This window comes from Labrus bergylta, chromosome 16 (genome assembly GCF_963930695.1).
Source record: "Labrus bergylta chromosome 16, fLabBer1.1, whole genome shotgun sequence".
NCBI classification, from domain to species: Eukaryota; Metazoa; Chordata; class Actinopteri; order Labriformes; family Labridae; genus Labrus; species Labrus bergylta.
The window spans coordinates 22,855,386-22,877,243 of record NC_089210.1 but is presented as its reverse complement, the minus strand read 5'-3'; the positions used below and the strand labels follow the sequence as shown (position 1 = coordinate 22,877,243).

Here is a 21,858-nt window from a genome sequence, read left to right as displayed (position 1 = left end):
CAAGCACAGACACTTGACCCAAATAGGAACATCCACAGTTGTATTTCATGAACAGTTCAGTTGTTAGCCAAAACGACTGCAGCACTGCTCAAGTTGCCAACTTCACGGTTCAGTTGCATTTTACATTATTGTGGAAAGCTAGCGACTACCTGCCAGTTGGAGCTAAGTAGTAGCCTGAGGAACGAAACTCATTCATTCATAGTTTAGGCTTCTTCCAGCACACCATGCTAACTTACAGTTTTAATGCAGCTCGTTCAGATAGTCTTCTCTTCATTGTCCTCTTTCTCTTCCTTGTTATCCTCCATACCCTTTCACACAATGGCTTGCTACCACTTTGGCACCTAGCTTTTTAATTGCTGGAATTGGCAGAAAGAATGCACCAAGTCAGGACAGTCCACTTGTCCTCGCTCAGCTAACAAAAGAGTCCATTAGCTGATATTTAGCTGATAAACTATTAAACACTAGAATGTACTTCACCTGTAAACTACTTACCGAGTCTCTATGACGTCATTGCGTAGGCCAGTGATTACCCAATTAGTTTTTTAAAAGACGTCGCCTACGTTTCGTGGCTTTTTTTACATGTAGCCTTTTTTTCTATTAAACATTTAAGAAATAATAACTGTGCTGAGGACATCATAATAAAGACTATAGGCTTACTGGATATTAGAACCGATGCTTTGATATTCTTAACTTTGAAATATGTATAATCCTAACTGGCTGTTACGATAGGCCTATAGCCTATTTAGAATTAAAATAATTAATAAAAAAAGTTCTTATAGTAGGCTTATATCTTATGAGCCTTTTTTGTTTTTTCTTGTTGTTTCAATAATATCTACATTATTTTTTTTTATCACAGACCCTCAACAAGACCTTTTGTCATCATGGACTTAATTGTATGAAAAGTAGTAGCCTAATACTGAACCCTTACTGAGATGCCTAATGTGTTTTACTGTGTTTCCATTATTTTTAACAGCCTCTAGTTTTTATTGATTTCTTTTCATGCGTGTGCACTTTTTGTTTCCACTTCAGCAAAATATGCAAAGAGTGCAGCAGCCTACAGCTTTAACTCCGTGCGTCAGTGACTTTTGTCGTGATTAAATCGACGCCGAGCTCCTTCTGAATGCTGTATTGGATATCTGCATGAAGAGGATGGAGAGACAAGGGACAGCCTCTCTGTCGTTCAGAGGTGAATCTCTTCAGCACCTCCTCGATTCCGTCCTTGTGTGCCCTTTAACATCTCCGCTCTCCTCTGCTGGGTAGGTCAGTCCCTGCGCGCATCACACCAGGGGCGCAGCGCAGAGTCGTGCAGAGCCAAGCGAGTGGAGATTGAGTTGGAAATAATCGTCCCACCTTTAAGGTCCGTTTTTTTTCTTCTTTTCAGTCATGCTGACATCGTTGTGGGATTTCTAGCCGGAAATTTCACATTGCGCAGAGGTTTTCCACTTCGATGCTGGTGAGAAAAAAAAAACTTGAGTAATATCTGAAGATGAAGAAGGTGATTCTGTCATGGATAAATGCTTTCACAAGGTATGCTTTCGTTGTTTTTGTAAATAGAGAGATTAAATCCAGCTGCAGGTAAAATAGATGATTCATAGCAGAGAGACGGTAAAGTCTCGTGATTTCTCCATTCAAACGAAGTTGAACAAGATTTGTCAAAATGAACATGAGCGACATTTTCAGCAGTATTCACTCCAATGTGAACTGTGATGTCTCCTCCATTACTAGTATTTATTTTCATTTTAGCTGGTGAAATATTTTTCTTGAACTAGAAATAATGTCGACTCTGTAAAACCAAAGTCTGTAAAGATTGCTTTTCATGAATTTACTGACTTGACCTTATTCTCATTTGAACCCTCATGAGATACATTGACATGATTTACAATCAGCATGTTTAGAAAAGCTGACTGCCTTTCACAAGCTTAAAGTCAAAATCCTTGTGAAATTCATGGTCTTGAGCAGATAGGGAAAAAAAACTACAATCTAGAAACTTAAAGTAGCAATTTTACTGAAACTGTATTCCTCCTGTTGCTCTTATTGAAGATGAAAATGTTTCACTTTTTTAAACTGCACTGGTCTGGGCTGGTGTCATAAAGGAAAATGACCTGTTGCACAGGGAGCCAAAAACACCAGAATTTTAAAGTTTGAAAAAGAATATTTCCTAACGTGACAAAATACAACCAGAAGTAATATAAGACTTTTGTTAACCTCAGCAACAGAACCACTGGATGCTTTAAGAGAGCTTTATGATGCTTCTGCAGAAATCATTTATTCTAATATGCTACCTTATTTATGTAGAGCTGTTTCTCCCAACAGGTTGCCAACTGTTACATTATACAATCATACCATATGGACTAAATCAGATGACACTCATTTATGGACAAAGAGGCTATGTTTTTATTGATTTTGTCGCCTGTTCAACCACTGAAAATAAAAACCCACACAGGACTCCAGGCAGTGTCCACCCTGTCCTGCTGCCATGGTGAAAATGACACACTTGCATCATTAAACCTCTCACATTATTGGCACCAAACTTAGTTGTCAGACCATGTTTGCCTCAGGTGTATTGGCAGTGACAAGCACTTCAATCTGACTATGGCATGGCTATTGGCAGTACAGTGATTCCCCCTCATTCAATTACTTAGGCTGGGACTAATTTACATCCATGCCCACCCCCCTAATAAATTGAACAAACGTGTCAGTGGAGAATGCAGAACAGCAGATCATTTAACGCTATTTGAAGGGCAAGCGATTCCTCGAGGGAGAGCTTACGCCTGGAGGGTGTGCGGAGTGATTTCCCTTGGTAGCAGTGCCTGACCAAATAAACACACAAGGAAAAATCTGGCCTCCAGCAGAGAGCAGTGCCTGTGGTGCTCTTCTGTACACACGCCTATCAATCAAGCCTGGTCTCAAGACGGAGGATTCAGATAGAAATCTATAAAATCCCCTCAGGTAAGACATGGCCTCAGGAGTGATTAGAAAAAGGATTTTTTTTTCTTTTTAAGACTCAAGTAAGCATTACTCACTATATGAATTCGGTAAAGATTGGCTTCTGTTTGCAGATTTAAGACGTCACAGAGATTGTTGTATTGTTTCTCATCAGTCACCCCACAGTGGAGCCACTCGTCACATTCAGATCAATGGCTTCAACTGACTAACATCCGTCAGCAAAAGGTCTTCATAGAGGAAGGAAGAGAGACTACACTCAATAACTGATGATAATGATGACTATAGATCTAAATTTTCCTCTTCTGGAAAGCATAAGATCAATATCAAAACCTTTATCAAGTGGGATGGTTATTTTCTTCTTTGTAAGTGTCAGGGTTGAAGAAATCATCAATAATAATAAAAAAGAGTGTCTTTTAAAAACGCTTTACAAGTATTGATGTGTCTTTTAATGTACAGGTGAGATGTCATAATCCTTAAGAGACAGAGAGAGACAGTGAGGCATCATGGACTCCTGGATCTTCCCATCATCCCCTCCGAACCTCTCGGAGCACCTCATGTACGACAGCTTCATGCAGGGCAACGAGTCTGACGTTCACGGGAACTACACGGACCACACCTTCAACCGGACCAGCACTGTGGTCATCACCTGCCTGTACTTCCTGGTCTGCGCCGTGGGGCTCTGCGGAAACGCCCTCGTCATCTACGTCATCCTGCGCTACGCCAAGATGAAGACGGTCACCAACATCTACATCCTCAACCTGGCCGTGGCTGACGTGCTTTTCATGCTGGGCCTGCCGTTCATCGCCATCCAGTTGGCACTGGTCAACTGGCCGTTTGGCCCCGTGCTCTGCAGGGTGGTGATGACTGTGGACTCCCTCAACCAGTTCACATCCATCTTCTGCCTGATGGTGATGAGCATAGACCGCTATCTGGCTGTGGTGCATCCCATTAAGTCCACCAAATGGCGCAAGCCTCGCATGGCAAAGACGATTAACTTAACAGTGTGGGGCGTGTCGCTAATGGTCAACCTTCCCATCGTGATCTACAGCGGTGTTCACACAAAGCACGACGGCTGCTTCTGCACCATCGTATGGCCCGAACCTCAGGAGGCCTACTACACCGCCTTCATGTTCTACACCTTCGTCCTGGGCTTCTTCCTACCCCTCATGGTCATCTGCCTCTGCTACCTCTTCATCATCATCAAGGTGAAGTCCTCTGGCATCCGCGTGGGCTCCTCCAAGAGGAAGCGCTCAGAGAGGAAGGTGACCCGCATGGTGTCCATCGTGGTGGCAGTGTTCGTCTTCTGCTGGCTGCCGTTCTACGTCTTCAATGTGACCTCGGTGACCGGAACCATCAGCACCACGCCCATCCTGAGGAGCACCTTTGCGTTTGTGGTGGTTCTAGGGTACGCCAACAGCTGCGCCAACCCCATCCTCTACGCCTTCCTGTCGGAGAACTTCAAGAAGAGTTTCCAGAATGTGCTCTGCCTTAAGAAGGTGGGAGGGTTGGATGAGGTGGAGCGCAGTGATAGCCGACAGGACAAGTCTCGCATGATAAATGACCCCACAGAAACTCAGAGTACTCTGCTAAATGGAGACCTGCAGACCAGTATCTGAGTGGAAGATGCAAAGTATCACTTACATGAAGATCTCTGTGACACTAATAACAGTCCGCTGTTAACATCTCCTCGGTGACATTACAGAAGGAGAAGATCGGATTAAACACTGGACACCGATGTCACAAAGGAACATGTCACTTATTGAATGTAAAAAAAAAAAGACCAAGCCTGACTATAAATGGAAGGAAATGTTAGACAGGACAGTTCCTCTATCTACTTTTGATGTACATTTGGATCCATGGCTGTAAACAAAACCATAAAAAAAAACACAACCAGTAGTTCAAACTGTGTGCTCGATGCCGTAAATGAAAAATAAATCTGTTTGTTCTGTGTGTATTGACTCCGAGGTGAGGTAGAGCTGACACTAACGCCTACTCGCAAATGGTCCCCTTGGTGACATGATTTTCCCCTGCAGAGCCAGGATTATATTCATAGTTTACGGCGAAGGCTTGTGCCAAGTTTCTCCAGACTTTGGTCGTGGAAAAATAACAACTACCAACATGATCCGATGCTGAAGAAAAACACATTACTTCTCAAAACCGGCATCATTATCATTCCTCTGATTTTTTATTTTGTGTCATATCAAGGGTTTTTCCTCTGGAGATGTTTTGACTCTAACTAACCGAGAGACTGCTTTACAACATTTATTTTGAAAACACATCAACTTGTGACATTTTTATTGTGTGTTTTCTTTTTTTACACAATCATTGCAAGCCAATGCCATTAATTATTGTGTTCTGTAAGTCCAACAGTCTGATTTAATGTCTGACCAGTTTTACATGTAATGCATATGTATGGGATGTAAATAACAGTGTTAAAACCTGCGCCCTGAGTTCAATATATCTACATGCATAATTTACAGAACATTAATAGCACTGGCTCAGTCAATAAGCGGGGCCAGCTTTTAACCAAAGTGCTGCTATGATGTAGAGGAACATATATATTATGTTGTAAAGTAATGTCCCCGTATGGAACAGTGTTTTATTATGGCTTGGATACCATTATGTATGTATATAGTGTAATAATGTTGCTGTTTTGGTTTGCAGTTGTTACTGCTTTAAAAAAAAAAAAAAAAAAAGCCACATCGCATGGTTCTAAATTATTCAATATGAATGGTGAGTGGTGGCACGGCTTCATGTTTTTATGGCACCTGAGGGCATTAAAAGCAGCTCAGCTAACATTTGGTGAATGATTATTTTAGTACAATTTCCCCACTTCCTATCTTCCTGGTCCCAGGCAACCTGCTGACTGACCTATTTGGATAGAATTATAAGCAGCAGATGGGACATTATCCAAAAAGTAGTAATTAAATATGGATTTAAACAACTTCAATTCTTGCATCTTGTCAGTTTATCGTAGTTTTACTTTCTTTATGGCAGAAACAACACATTGCCAGTCTTTTTAGTTACTTCTGTTCACCTGTTTCTTTTATAAGGGGCTTAGCTTGCTGCCCCGCATCGCGAGCTCACTTTGTATGCTGATGCTGACCCATCCTCCTCTTATGATCCGAGGTGTGTAGGAGGCCACATTTCAACTGTCTGTGGGTGTCTTAGTGATGTGAATTTGTGAAGGGCTAGAACACTTGTCCTCAAGAGGCTTCGGTGTTCCTTTATCGTCATCATCACAAACACCATCGTGCTGCTCCAGGAGCACAACCTGTCACCCCCCCCCCCCCTCAGTCTGTTGCTGTGGTCAGATTACTATCTTTATTAAACCTTTACGCATGCAGGCTCCCTCTCATGCACCAAAGCCTGTGACAGATTATGATTTATGTGCAATGAATCCTGAGCGTGTTCTATCGATTTAAAAGTCCCAGACTGACGCAATATTGATATTTAAGTATGTTTATACAAAACTCAACACATGCAAACTACTCACACACCGTCTGTGTGTTCAACTTCTTCTTGTGTGTCAGTCTTGATACACAGAACTGCAAACAAACACACGTTATTGTAAACCCCCAGCCATGACTAATCAAATTCGGTCTCCAATCTCTATCCCTGCAGTATTGCAGAATTTGTAACATGGTCTTATTACCGCTGAAAGACACAATGCACCTTTTTTTGTATCTTATATTTCCATAGCAACAGTGACTGAGGCTTTTGGTCCCATGGTTACATTCATTAGCATAATAATAATAACAGAGGGATGACTCTGGACATGAATAATGAATGCAGACATTGCTCAGATGACTGAACGCATAAAGGGTGCTTTAATATTACCTTGCACCGAGCTTTTCGGTTACATAAAACCTGGTTTGCCTGTAAAGTCTGTGTTAAAAATGTGAAATAAATGTAGAATAAAACAAATTGCTTAATGTATCATAACTCAGACTAGAAGCTTGGTTTGTATATGATCCTCCTACTGTTGTTGTAGAGTTTGAAAAAGTACTTCTTTCAACAATGCTTAAACATTCATTCGAGCTGTTCTCCTTTGAAACATTTACATTCATACTGCAGGTTTTCTACTGGTCCTATGTGCATTTATGTTTATTGTGGTTTTATTGAGATATTCCCAAAAGCTAATGTCTCATCAGCTTTGAATACATGAACCCAGCTGTTCAAAGTTGTGTTTCTTCTGTAGAAAGTTGGCATTGTGTTGTTCCAGTTTCTGCTCTGTTCAGTTATATGTAAGAAACACATTTGATAGAGCAAACAAAGGTTGTGTACAGTTGTGTTCAAACTAAATAAAGTATCAAGTGACATGCAGTCTTGTTTTCTGCTGGTGCAATATTGGGGTTTACCCCTCTTTAGAAAAATCCTTACACTAAGATACCATTTATTAATATGAAAGCTAAAAAAGGTTTATTCAATGATTGAAAGTTTGTGCTTCACATCAAATCATTTTAACATTTGCGAATAAATACTCTTCGATTTTGTTTATTTGAACCACTCGCTAGTATTAGAATATTTTTTTAGCATTGCCCACATTTCTCGATTCAAGTCTGATGTCATTTTTTTTTTATCGGAGCTCAACTGAGCTACTAGGTTTGACCACAAGGTGGCGCCAAAATCAAATTTATAACCAATGACTGAAATACTGCAACCTAAGGTTTTATACAATGTTTGTCATTGTGTTAAATTATCCATTTACTATTTTCAACTTCAGAAAACACTATAAACCAAAAGGCCTTTCTGCTTTCCCTTACAGTCTCATTCCACTAGTGTACACTGAAAGTAGCAGAGGGCTGTTAAAGATGGCCACATATTTAATGCTAGGAAATATCCTCAAAATGAAGAGAAGTGTGAAGGGAAGAATTACACAAAAGACAACACATACGCCTTCCAGTTTTGTTCTGAGTTTAATCACTGAAACTGATAATGAAGCTCTCCTTCTTCCTTTACGTTTCAGCTGCGTCCCTGAATGTCCTTGGGTGGCCTTAACTGCTCCATGATACATCAAAACCAAAGTGCGAACAATTCAAAAGTCTTTGATTTTACTGGTCAAGACACCCGCCGTTGCCGTCCAGCTGAGGTTATGCAGCAGACCAAAGGATATGCATGTTTGTTTTCAATTACAGAGCAGCTTAACAACCAGGGGGTTGTGGGTTTTTCTTTTTTTTCCTTTTTTTTTTTTAAATGTGGCATTACTTTGTGAAAGGTTAGAGCCCTCATCGTATACATGACTCCATATTTTTTTTTTATTCTGTCTTTTTCTTATACATACACAATCAGTGATATTCAAACAAAACAGACCACAACACCCTGACGTGTATGTGCATTATCTGAAGTCTGACTTGACAGCATACTGATTGAATAGAGCACTGGGTTTACTGCACTGCAGAGGCGAGACACACCACGAACCACACCAGTCTGCACCAGCCACACGGTTGCCATGGAGAAGATTAACACTGATGGATTCAGAGCCGGGCTGTGGTCGCACAGTGCCCATACACGTGCAATGTCTCTTAGCCTCTTTATATATTTCACATGATTCTTTTTTTTCCCCATACAAGAACAGAAATCCTGATGAGCAACAGGCCTTGAGGCATTACTGAGGGTAAATTTTTCACATTTTTATAAGATCATGAGAGCCCAGTCGCATGCAGTGATGTTAAGTAGGCTTTTTTTTTTTCTCTTTTTTTTTTTGCACAGAGCATCCAAGGTGTTCAATGAGGAGAGACCACAGCATTCTCACATACAATAAGGACCTCATATGGAGTTCATGTGTCGGAGTCTTGTCTTCAGAATGTCGTACGAAAACCCAAAGCTCACATTCAACATACAATTCATAAACAGCAAAAGGTGAGCCAATTTAATCACCACCATCATTATACCAACAATTCCACAAGAATGAAAGTATAATACGTCCAAAAACATTTCCAGTACCAGGACAGCGAGGGACATATGACTGTACTGAAAAAAGAAAAAGAAAGACGCTGAAAAGAACAGTATACAAAATTCAATGAGTTGCTAAAAAAAATAGATATTCCCTGCCCTCAACCAGACTTAAAAATAAAAACAATCAACACAGTAAATAATGGAACATGAGCACACTCAGGTCCAAATCTGCTTAGTTTCCATGGCAGCACTTCCCCAGCAACTGGCAAAGGCAGCGCCTCTAAGCTCTCCCAGGTTTTCTTTGCTCTTAAAAAATAGATGTATACTAGATTCATACAGTATCTTATAACTAAAGTCACAAATGATAAGAATCATAATCATACCTTTAAAAATGTTCTTGCAAAGTTCATATAATACGTTGATTTTATTCTTTTTATTCTTTTATTCTTTTTTTTTTGCATTCAGTCCCGTATGCATATGACAACAAACTGTCCTCCATGATGTCTAAGTTAAATGCTTGGTCAGTTGAAACGAGAGCACCATGGGAGAGAAATGGAGAAATAAGAGGGGGGGGCGGGGGGGGGGGGGGGGGGGGGCGGTCAGAATACTGTAAGAAAAAAATCCAGATGTGCCCGATCAACATGACAGCCGGACAGGCTCAGACTCCTGCAGCGGGATGGGAAGGGAGAAAGAGAGAAAGTGAAGGGTGGGTGTGTGTGTGTGTGGAGGGGGGGGGGGCTCTTCACCTTTTCCCGAGCCTGGAACCAACGACTACCTCCTCCTCCTCCTCCTCGTCCTCCTCCTCCTCATCCTCCTTCTCCTCCTCCTCTCCATTTGTCAAGTAGATGCCAAGAAGTAGCTCAGTGCTTGATTTTTTTCTTTTGTAAGGTTGCATGATTTCACACGTCTTTTTTTTTATTTCAGTTTTTGTCCTCCACAGCTGGAGGAGCAGACTGGTAGTCAAAGAGTTTCAGGTAGGTTTGTGTGTTTTTGTGTCTCATCCTGTCCCCAGTCCCTGGACTCTGTCATTAGAAGCAGTGGTTCTTCGCGGTCAGTGGTCGCAAGGACTACTCATACTCAAGGAACTGTTTATGGTAGAATAAGAGATACCTGGGGGGGGGGGGGAAGAGAGAGAGAGAGAGAAACATGAGATATCGTCCTGTATTGTACATTCGAGTCCTGCTAACATCCTGTTTCTGTTCTTACCCTTCACTATCAAGTACGTCCTTAATGCTGGCCTTGGTGATAATGGCATCATCACATTTGAACCACTGGTCTTTGTGCTGGCGGATGAAGCTGGTGTAGTGGCCACTCTCTAACGTGCCTTGGTGGTTGACCACCGCAAACAAGGAATACCTTGAATAGAAAAGAAAAAGGTGTGTGTTTTTCTTTGCACTTCATGGAACAATATTCCACTCATACGTGTCTGCATTCATTTAACAAGCACCTTTCATACTGAGTATTGGCTCCACTACAGGCAGCCTGTCAATGGTATTAAGACAGTAAATTTCCTGCAAATGTCTTGGAAAATGAAAGCTATTGTAACTGCCATGGCTGAAGAAAACTAAGCAGCTTTTAATAGGCTTCAAATTGATTTCATTTGGAGGAGTCACAGCCCGGTGCTTCAGGTCATTAGAGTGTGCTGCTGTGCTGGAGTAGACATTTCTACTATCATTTCAGAACTGCTATGAGGTTAATAAATCATTGGGAGTATTCCAGAGGTACTCACTTATTGTCGTTGTTTAATACATCAACCGTCTGTTGATACTGCCCGTTCATTCTGCTCTCTTTACTGTGGGACAAAGAGGAATAACAGTGCAGTTAGCTTTGATCATGCTGCATGCTAAACAAACGCTACTATGATCCATATAGCCACTAGGTGGCAGAGTTATCCTATCTATGAAATCTGATATAGTCTCTGCCTGTTCCTCTAATGATCATGTCGAGCTGAATGGATGCTACAGTCAGGGGTGGGGCCTGCAGCAGCATGCTCCTCTGACACTAGTAAATATTTATAGGGCACATTCAGTAATGCTGTTTTGGCAAAGATACAAATGTGATAGACTTCCATTAGAACACAAATTTATAGATTTATACATAGTATGTAGATGTGTAAACATTAATATGTACCAATATCTGTTAAATAAGCTTCCAAAAGTTGTTTTTTTTCTTTTATCAAACTGAAGTTTATTATATGAAAACTGGCAGGACAAGATCCTCTGTACATATGGAGAAAAAGGAGCTGCTTGCTGCACACTAACCTGGATGCCATGAAGGGCGTCATGTCCAACTCTAGAGGGAAGGAAACATATGTAGTGATCTTCCTCCGCAGTTTAGCAGAGTGCTCAAACCGCTGGGGACGGCCAGAGAGGGAGGATGAGACAGGAGAGAAAAGGGGGAAGGGGAGAGAGAGAGAGTGGGGGGAGGGGAGAGAGAGGACACGTATTTAGAAAGAACAGGCGTCATCATCACAACATACAAAATACAAACGGTGAAACATAAAAATAAAAACATGTTTCCCAGCCCGGCCGTCACACATTAACACATCCATATCAAGATAACAACAGGCCTGGATTGATCTGCTCCAAGCCCGTTCCAATGAATATCATAAATACATTAAAGGCCTCCGATACTGTAAGGATAAATAAAACATGCACAATGGAAGACAGTAAGAGTCATTAAAATCATAGGTGTCCTGGGACATGTTGTGAAAGAGGCTATAGGGTAGGAGGGTAATGCACCAACGACTGTGTTGGATTATGAACACACCTACACACAGCCAGTGTAGCAGACGGCCAAGTCACTGCTAAATGTGACGTACATCTGCAGCAGGATGTGAGGCAGCATACACACAGGGCCAAATCCAAATAAACATCAATATCATATAGCAATATACATGGACAAAGTTCAAATGAAAAAAGTGTAAATAAAGGAATATTTCTAATTCATTTTGTTTCATTATTATGTCATCTTTTTGTTTCGTCATTGAATCACTGATGAACTGCAGTTATATATTTGATTTAATATAACTACTGCATGTCATTTTGTATCACAATCATCAGACTGTTGCTCTGCTACTATCTGACGTCACTTTATTGGCTCATATATATTCTTCATTTATAGTATAGTATACAACTATTATATTTTATAATATGAATTGTAATAAACACATTTCTCATTATTAGAGTACATTCCTAGTTCCTGCTTCTGTCTGTGGAGTTAAAGTTATGTGTGTAGAAATGTGTGTGTTGGTTTCAAACAATGATTTATAACACTTAATTGCTATCATGATGACCACCTCAAGGTGTACTTTTGATTTTTTTCAGTTTAATTTTATTGTATCCTTTTTTATAATTTCTTTAACTCACTCCTTCCCTAACTTTCTAACCACTTTATGACACCTGCACTCACACGTTACCTCCTAACACAAATAAGTATGTCTGCCTTTGACTTGAGCATCCAAACATACAGTACACACACACATCAAACATGTATGACTTCTTTATTTTTCACCATTCTCTTTCTACTGTAATTTCATAATAACATTTATAATTATAGATTTCTTTGTCTTTCATCTTTTCTCAGTATCTCTAATCCCAGGCCTGTCATACTTCACCCAAACATTTCTGTTAAAATGTAGCATTAGTGTCATTATGTCGACATGATATTTTATCAATGAAAACAACATGATGTATTCATTTCTAGTTCAGAGCTGTGTGATGTGACACAGGCCTGTTTACTCCAGTATGTGCTGTTTGTAGAGTAATGAGTACAATGAGATGATGTGAGTGATAACAGGACTGTGTACCCTTAAATCATCAAACTGTCACACGCTGACGGATAATGCAACGAGGGATAATTGGCAGCACGCTGTAAGCGGCTGACTCACTTTGAGATGGAAACATGCTACGATGGGGAGCTTCTTCATTGTCAGCTGTTTGGTGGACTCCTGGTAACTATGGCAACCGCCGCACTTGATTTTGGCACTGCTTCCTAGATGCTCGGGCCGCGTAAACCTGCAGAGAGAAGAGGGGTGGGAATAAAAGAGATGAAGAGAGGGTGTGCATGGAGAGAACATGTGGGCAAACAAGAGAGAGAAGGGGAATATATAACACTGGGTAATGTTATGGTTACAATACGATGACATCACTGCGTAACACATTACGCCTTTTGCACCCTGCACACATTATTCTTGTCCTCCAGCTGTGGAATAAAGTGAATCTGTAAATATATAAAGGTAAATGTGCTTCAAGTCTGCCTGCAGTGTTTTGGTGCAAAACCTCTGACTGTTCGTCAGCCCACCCAACCCAGAGCCCTGCTGGTATTGCCAACATCTCTATCACCACGGCAACAGCACCAACCAGTTCTGTACCTTTAAGAGACTTGCTGCAGCAACTAGGGGTGTGTGAGGAGCTGCAGTACAAAAAGAAGAAGAAAAAAAAAAAAGTCAGAAGGAAAGGAGGTGAGAGAAGGAGAGGGGGAGGATAAGTCGAATGCGAGAGGTAGAGAGTGAGGGCATGGGGGAAAGGGAATTAGGTGGAGATGGAGGGGGGTTGGGGGGGCTGATGAAATAAGATAAGGAGAGGAGGAAAAGAAATTGAAAGAATGAAGTGTCAGTAGAGGAGATATGAGAGGTCACACCTGCTCTGCCAACCTGGTGATGCTTGAAGATTAAAAACAGGGATAACGGGGATGTTGTGCCTGAGCAGACAACACATGTGACCCCACAAACAAGTGGACGGATGAATGAGATTTATTTCTCAACACGTGGAGAAGATTGATAACGAAGAATTTGAACAGGTGGAGGAAGGAAAAGAGAAAAGTAAGCCCATTATAAAGAAAATAATTCAACCCCTGCAGTGCATTTGTTTCTTTTCAAATGTTGCGACAATGATTCATCTATAATCAAAGTTTTAACACAAACAGTGTTATTCTGAATCAGGACAGAGAAACAGATCTATTGGGCCATGTGTCTGCTAACGAATGTTTGGGGTGGCAGCGTCTATTTTCTACTAAAGCAACACAGTTCAGCGTTTTCAGAGCCCCGGATCCAAAACACAAAAACACCCTTGGTGTTCTGTCCCTGTGCTCAGTTAAAAGTAGATCAACTTTTGGAACACTGCTGTACTCATCAATGTCATTTCTCCCACTATGACCAATAAAAATCAAGAAGAGGAGGGGCTTCCAGTATCAGTTTTATCAATAAGAACAGCAGAGGAGACACTAAGCTTAGCAAGGTTTAGTTCATGCACTCAGACTTGTTTTTTTTTTCTCCGGTGGTACTATTTCCAGGTCTAGAGCTCCTAATGCCAGGACAAGATGCCTTTTGATTTTTTTCTTTGTAATTTCTAAAAATAAAATAAAATATTAATCATACAGAGAAATAAAAAAAACAGACTCAAGGGTCACTACAAAGGGAAGAACAAAGTGCAGCGAGACAACTTTCTCTACCAAGAAAGATAAGTCAGTTAGAGGCGTTCTGAAATTGAAGTCATGGGCACTTCCAGCACAAATAAATGTTGTTTTTTTTGGGGGGGGGGGGGGGGGCAGCGTCTTAGTAGTTTGTAAATCAAAGAGGTTGAACTCTGGGGTTTTTGCAAGAAGTCCCACTGATTTTTAAATCTTTGTTAATTGAGGTGTTTGGAGATTTACTATCGATAGATGTTCAAATAAATAAATGAAAAGAAACAAGACAACCGATCAGGCAGGAAACAGAAAAAGACAAGCGGTACCTGCGTAGGCAGTCTGTGAGTGTGGTGGACCCCGACAGGTGGCTCTCTCCGTTCACCGTGCTGCCATCCCCTCCAGGGCTGAGAGGCCAGAAAGGCGTGGATGAGCCCGGGAGATCCAGACTGATGTCCCAGAATGGATCTATCGTTGTGGACACCCCACTAAGGCAAACAAAGGAGAGAGAAGGGAGTCAACATTTAATACATGGTGTGTGGTTTGAGTGCCACTCGCTGCAGGTCATGATGAAAGGATGATGACATAGATAGAAATACATACGGCCTCTGTAGATTCCTATCATGTTTTTGTCCAAGCCTGCTGCAATGTGGAATGTGTATGTGCCGGAGATCGACATTGTTCTTCAAGTCCATTTGCAATTCAGTGTGTTACAGTAGAGAAAATAGTTCTTATATAAGAATTTTTTTTTATTACCGCCTCATGACTGTGATGGACCACAGCCTGAGGAACATGGTGGCTTCAGGTGTAGAATGCATAAGGAACACACTTAAGAACAAGAATTGGGCTTCCACACTTTACCACTGATTAGATTGAGTGCCGGTGATGTAATAATAAACTACACCAGCAGGTGGCTATTTAGGAAAGTAGGCATTCATTTATCAGGGTTAGAGAGAAACCCTGAAGTTAAATGGGACCAATATGGTACCATCTCCTTGAAAAGCCAAGTAGGAAGTATTTTTTGTTGCTCAAGCCGCTACGAATAAATCATCTGCAGTCAAAAGGAGAATTATGTGATGGTTATAAAGGGGTCTAAGTCATGGCAGAATGTTACACACGACTATTCACTAGCTCTACTTCAGGGGGTCCCTTTTTATCTTTACTGTAGTGGCACGTAATATTGCAAGACTTGGCTTTCCTGCTAGTCTGAGCGAGGTGTTTTGCGGTTCAGTGCAGCGTGCTAGTGTTAATGTGACAGGACAGCTCCAGGGGGCAGAAAGGCAACGCTTGGGCTGTGCCGCTGTCTAGACAACCCCCCCCCCCCCCTTTCAGCAGCTCTACCGGGACCAGGCCTTTAAGTAGGAACTGTGAAGAGGACCAGTGGATCACCAGCACTGGGAAGATAGAAGATAGGAGGGCGGTGAGAGGCGAGAGCAGCATCGGAAGACAACACGGGTAGAAATGGATGATGGATGAAAGAGTAGATGTAGATATGATGGGAGGTGGAGCATAGGTAATCATGGGGTGCTCAATGGAGATGAATGAGGAGCAGACACAAATGCTTTGTACACATGTACTCGACAGCCTGCCCATGAAATGTTTTCGAGTAGCTCTTTCACACATGACCCTCACAGCAGGGGTTCTCCAGGAGGCAGGTCATGATGCAATAAGGTGGATGATGTTGATGTTGATAATGGTGGACGAATAAACCAAGTCTGACGCTATGATGACAGTTTTTGCCTTTACATCGATGCTACATCTAACTGGAAGTATTCACAGTATAAACGAGAGGTCGGACAAGAACACGTCTGAAAGTTGATGAGCGTGAAGCAGCTTCATTGCCTGCATGAAGATTGAACGCTAACGCAACTATCGCAGGACATAAACGTCATCACCCGCCTTCTAGCTTGCGTCGAGTCTTCCTGAATACTACCAGCTGTTTTCACACATCGGCAGAAAGAGTCTTAAGTATAAAGTCGTGGTGAAAAATTCTGCTGTTCCTCTATACACATGTACCTCACCTTGACAACTTGAGGAGATTTTCTAGAGTTTTGTGCGTATATGAGAAGGCTAACACAAACTCACTGGCAAACTTGACAGGTAACGTCCGATTGCAGGCCCCCAGTGAAGATTTGGTCAATGATGCAGTTACAGTGGTTGGGATTGTTGGCCTTCTTCCCGTTGTCGTCTCCTGTGGACCAAAAAAGAGAGCAGAAGGTATAAATACACACACAGAGATAACAACTAGAACCTCTGAAGGACTCTGTCTGGCCCTCATTCTCACTTTCCCCTCCCCCCTGCAGCAGATCCTCCCCCGACACTTCACAACTCTATGGATTCTCACTTTGGCTAATCGAAGCGAGCCTTACTGCAGGGTGTTCGGGTGAGTCAGCCTGTCGTTGCACTGCAGCAGGGCCTATTGGCATTCTTTACACTGCCTGCCTGCCGTCCCCTTGGCACACACCATTGTCAGTCTCCTTCAGTACGAATCCAGTGAAGTAAGGCACTGCGCCCTTTTGGTAGTTTTAAGGTACAACTCCATGTGCCAGAGCAGAGAGAGTAGATGGCACAGACTGCTCTCTATCTCAACTGACATCGTCCTTTGTTTCCTATTGCCTCTGAACAACCCACAAGACTGTACTGATGGAATCACCACACGCAAAAAAAATCTACATTAAACCCTTCATATTCATTTCTTCTTTACCCCAAATGCAGTATAAACAGTGTGAATGATGGTTATTTAGCTTACTGATGGTGTCTCCTTTGCAGTGCCTGTGTAGTACATCCAACGCAGCGATGAGGAACTCGTGGGCGTCTTGCTGCTCGTAGCCTGCGAGGTGACGTGCATGAGTCCACACCAGGTGCAGCAGCCGGAAGGGAATGTGGGGCGAACGGTGGCCCGAGTAGAACTGAGAGCGCAGAGGGAAGAAGAAAATTGCGGAGGTGGTGGAGATAAATAGGAGAGGGCGGTTAGCCTAGTTTTTCCAGATGATACTTGCAACATTATATTCCCCTCGTGTCCTATCTCATCGCTAACCTGCTCACGGTTATCTATAATTCATCGCAAAGCCATGATAAAGATTTTCTGTCAGTCAAGGAGGTTTTCTGACGCTTTTAACAACTTCTTTCTACAGGACTCTTAAGACTGAGAGTTCTGCCACATGTCCCCCTGACAGCACCGCCTCTAACGACAGCACATCCATGGGGAGGAGAGGTGTGAGGCGCATGACAGGGAGGACAAAGTGGCTGCAAAATGGGGGCATTTTGGAGCAAGAAAACATCAATCTGTAGAGTGCACTGCTGAGTCTTTGGGTTGCCATGGGGATTTTGTTCGAGCGATTGACAGCCCAGGTCAGGGTCAGGAGAAGTGGGTAAGAACGTGAGAGAGCCGAGCAGAGTGCAAACACTAATATGGAGTTCCAAGCAGAGCTCATTAATGCAAGAGAGGGCTCTCATTTCTCAATACGTAGATGTCGCACACACCTCGCTTTACTCCCCCCACCGCTCTGTTGGGGATGTGATTGAGCTGTGAGAGGGAAAACATGCCACAGTGACGTCTCCTGAATCTTACAAACTCTGCTCCTTTTAGGCAGTTTGAAGGTGGTTGACAAACGAAAAGCACTACAAGAAGATGAGGAAACAGGAGAGAGAGGGAGAAGGGAGTGTGACTGATCAAAGCCGGCCGTGCCTCTCTCCTTCACATCTGAGAAGCTGTGTGCGTGTGTGTGTGACTCTGCAGAGCGAGTATGTGTGTGTGTGTGTGTGTCTCTGCAGAGCGAGTATGTGTGTGTGTGTGTGTGTGTCTCTCAGCAGAGTCAGTAGAACGTTGTTGACAACAATACAAAGGTAGGTGGCAAAGAATGAAGGAAGGGAATAAAAAGTACCCAATGAAATTAGGAAGTTTGGGCTAAGGCGTGGAGAGAATCATACTGTGTGGTATAAATAATATTTTTGTATGAAGGACCCCAGAATTTTCCGTCTCACACACAGCTGAGTACTCAATCGGCGTCTGCCTCCCTGGGTGACAGAGGTGAGCGATTGCCTCCTTCATGTGTTATGTAGCTGAAAGGTTCAGCAAAGCGAGACAGGGCAGAGCTCTATGTGTGGGTGTGTGTGTGTGTGCGCTTTTGTGTTGTTAAAGAGGGTGGGGAGGTGAGGTGGGCAATGACTCAACTCATTATAGCACCACTTGCCATCTGTGGGCCCATATATACTGGGAAGTGAGAGGGTGTAAGAAAAAAAGCGCGGCAGTGTGGGAGCAGATATTACAAAACATTCAGGGGCTGATGACTTTGCAAGATTGAAAATGCTAACTTTGATTTTCGAACAACTCCAATGTAAATGGTTCTGCGACATCATTTGCATACAGTGATAAGATTCAATTAAAGGTTTAATTGCTGCATTTTGCCCGTTCATTCGTATACAAATCTGTCTATTCTTTTCAAGCTGAATTTTCCCTCCTCTCTGCCTCCCTCTCTGGACTGGGATAAATAGCGCAACAATGACTCAGCCTTCTGCAGTAGGTTACACTGCAAGAGAACATCCTGCGTTATATTCTCTGAAAATGATTGCTTATTTCTAATCACACGTCCTTCTTCTCTTTGTGGGATTGAAAACCGGTCGACAAAACAAGTTTCAAGCAGGCGAACTGTGTGCATCGTACCTCCTGAAAGAGCTGCGACATCTCACACACCAGACAGGAGTTTGATTGCATCTCGCACTTGTGTCTGTCGGAGAGAAAGAAGTCTCGCAGCAGCGGTGTGTGTGTCAGTGCCTGAACAATACAGTTCATGAAACACGTGTTGCCCAGGTTTATTAACCCGCGTAAACCTGCGTGAGGAGAAACAAAGAAAAGTGTGAGAACAACAAGGCAATGGAGTACATATATAGATATATCATGATTCATACTGCTGGTAATTGAGGGGATTTGAATCAGGCCTGAGGACACAGATCATTAACTATTCATGAAAATAGCAATACTCTAAGACATTTCCTCAGGCAAAAGTAGCAAATATAGCCTAGTCACAGATTTTGAAACTTACTGCCTGTGTGTGTGTGTTATGTGATAGACTAGATTGCTTGGGAGCTGGAGTCCATTGCACCAGCTTTATATAAGTTCTGTCCTAGGTTAGGGTGCAAAGTCATCTTAAAACCACACACTGAAACTAGTGAGTTATATAAGTTGTGTCATTGTTTGATTGCACCAGGGAGACTTTAGTTCATCTAACTAGGAGAGCGTCACGTCCAAACTAATCAAAATATTGTGACAGAAACTACATTTTCCACTTTTGTGTGTCAAATTAGTGAAAAGCCCTTTTCTTCAATCAGTGTTTGTAACAGCTGCCTATCGTGCTTAATTGTCTCTGAACAGACAAACTTCTGTTCACTGCAATCAACTTACAAACAACAACAAAAAGGTAAGTTCAATGATTAGGGATGACTATAACATACAGCCTTCATCTACAGCTAGTGTAAAATAACAACAACATTTGGTACTACAGCAGTGCTCTATTATTGGGCAGATTATATTAGAACTGTTTTTTAGGGTTGTAGTCTCTGCAGGGAACATGTTGCAAACACAAAATGGTCAATAAAACCCTCTGCTCTTCCTCATCCTCCAAGTTATCCCACCTTTTAAAACTACGCATTGTAATAATTTGTATTTTACAGAGGATGTTGAACGAATTTGGGGCTAGGTGTTAGATTTAAGCTGTACCTTGTGCCTACGTTGGATCTATCTAAACTGGTGCAACACATAAAATGTAAGTAATGCGTAAAGTATTTCTTGTAGTAGGCTATGTTTAAATTTGGGAACAGCTGGTGCAACCCTGTTCTGGTTATTGGCCAGGAATATAAAAAAAAAAAAGTCGGGTAAATGAAAAGTGTATAATCACAACATTCTGCATACTGTAAAAAGAAAATATGCTGTGCTAGCCATAAGAAACCACACATGCCCTGTAGCACAAACAATGTATTATACATGTTAAGTTTCATACATAAAAGTCAGAGGCACTTTCAGTTTCAGATAGTTTTTTTGTTTGTGTTGCTGGAAAATTAACAATGTGGTGTTTGGTTTGCTCTGCCAGCAAATCAGTGTGTATCCTGGAGCAGACCCCAAAGCTGTGAATGGATTCATTTAGAGGGAGAAAATAGAGTTACAGTCCTCCAGTGATGGCCAGTACAACAGGTGAGACACAGCCAGGTCTTGGGTTTTTTCCAACTAAGCGGGGCTTGGGTCTGGAAGAGAGCGCTCAGCGAGCGCTTTAACACTTCACACTGGTCCTGGTGTGCACACACAAACACGCTCACATAGACATAGTCTACTGCCCAATCAGGGCTACCAGCCAGGCTCTTTAGAGATACACGGGGGTGAGGAAAGGCAGGGGACATTGGGTTGAGCAAAAGATAAAAAGCCAGCTTGTTCACTTTCAGAGAAACAATAGAGAGAGCAGGAAGAGACCAAAGCAACAGATCACAGAGGAAACAGAACAGAAAGAAAACAAGTTCTGGGGAGACACGATACAAATGCAGACCCGCTGTGGTGTGCATGCAAGAGTGACCTCGAGTGTAGAAACACACAGCTCTAAAGAATCCTGACAGCGCACACACACAGACACAGACACACACAGTTGTCTGTGGCTGAAAAAGCTGTGCAGACTGAACAGTGCAGCCCACCTATGGTACAGTTCGTAGTGATTTTCCGCCGCTTTGGATTGTGTCGTAATAATTCTAGCTCCCTCTTGGTTGGCTCCCATGTCGTGTATTTCTCCCCGATGCCTGCGGATGCAAAGAAACACAAATGTGACAGAGATGTCAGTAGGCCTCGTTTCAAATGCTCAGCAAGTACTCTGACAGAATACAAAAGGCTATACCTTGCAATTTCCAGGCTTTTCTCTGTTCCTCTTTGGCAATCTGCTCCATGTCTTTGTCGTAGATGTAGTCTTGACACACAAAACAATATATTCCACCGTATAATAAGTCTATCGCTGGGAGCAGAGAGAGAGAGAGAGCGATGGAGAGAGAGAGAGAGAGAGAGAGAGATTGAATCATGATTACAAATAGATTTATTTTCCACCACAGTAACACACATTGGGTTTTATTTTAATCCCCAACCTGGCTGGCACAGTCAGCCTCAAGACAAGTGCTTTCCCCGCCCTGCATTATCCACTCACTGCAATACGTTTCCATCCCATCGCTTGCACTCAACAATTCCAGGAGATGTGAGGGGAGCAATGATGGAATAGGTGTATTTGTCTCCCACCCCCCCACCTGGGCTTTCAGCTAACACACCATCCTCTTCCATTCTCAAACTCCACGGCAACAATACCTCAGGCTCTGTTGCCGTGACAACCTATTTTTAGCTTAAACGGACATATTTCTGGTTTTGGTGCTACCCACACTGAAACATTATGTAGAAAAGCTGACTGGTGGATGTCATATTGTCATCACAATGCAGGGTTTCCTTTGAGATTGCATGTGTACGTTTGGAATAAATTGTGCAAAAAAAACAACAACACGTTTATGACAAGAGCATGCTCATCTCTTCTCTGCATGGTAATGAGGCTCTGAAAGGAGAATTTTCTGCAGAGGACAGCAACAGGGTCAAAACAA

The 21,858-nt window shown here is 42.3% G+C and overlaps 2 protein-coding genes across 6 annotated transcripts in view; one reads left to right on the top strand and one right to left on the bottom strand.

Annotated features, from left to right (window-relative positions):
- The first annotated feature begins 1,045 nt into the window (after positions 1–1,045).
- Positions 1,046–7,268, top strand: LOC109994733 (somatostatin receptor type 2). 4 transcript variants are annotated; one of them, XM_065964456.1, is made up of 3 exons: positions 1,046–1,256; positions 1,382–1,453; positions 3,403–7,268. In XM_065964456.1, the coding sequence occupies exon 3, from the start codon at positions 3,450–3,452 to the stop codon at positions 4,560–4,562; it is 1,113 nt and encodes a 370-aa protein (XP_065820528.1). In that variant the 5' UTR covers positions 1,046–1,256; positions 1,382–1,453; positions 3,403–3,449; the 3' UTR covers positions 4,563–7,268. The 4 variants fall into 4 exon arrangements, with proteins under 4 accessions (XP_065820528.1, XP_020503850.1, XP_065820527.1 ...); XM_020648194.2 differs by having other exon boundaries at positions 1,382–1,527; XM_065964455.1 differs by having other exon boundaries at positions 1,046–1,260; positions 1,382–1,527.
- Positions 7,269–7,846: 578 nt separating this feature from the next.
- The window catches only part of usp22 (ubiquitin specific peptidase 22), a 28,862-nt gene continuing 14,850 nt past the window's right edge, over positions 7,847–21,858 (bottom strand). For both annotated transcript variants that reach the window (XM_020647549.3, XM_020647554.3), the window contains 11 exons: positions 21,120–21,233; positions 20,923–21,024; positions 18,911–19,077; positions 16,997–17,156; positions 16,333–16,438; positions 14,577–14,735; positions 12,734–12,860; positions 11,106–11,197; positions 10,574–10,636; positions 10,051–10,200; positions 7,847–9,954 (listed from right to left, as the gene is read on the bottom strand). In XM_020647549.3, coding sequence (XP_020503205.1) covers positions 9,912–9,954; positions 10,051–10,200; positions 10,574–10,636; positions 11,106–11,197; positions 12,734–12,860; positions 14,577–14,735; positions 16,333–16,438; positions 16,997–17,156; positions 18,911–19,077; positions 20,923–21,024; positions 21,120–21,233 — 1,283 coding nt within the window. In that variant the 3' untranslated portion in view covers positions 7,847–9,911. The remainder of the gene's footprint in view (positions 9,955–10,050; positions 10,201–10,573; positions 10,637–11,105; positions 11,198–12,733; positions 12,861–14,576; positions 14,736–16,332; positions 16,439–16,996; positions 17,157–18,910; positions 19,078–20,922; positions 21,025–21,119; positions 21,234–21,858) is intronic.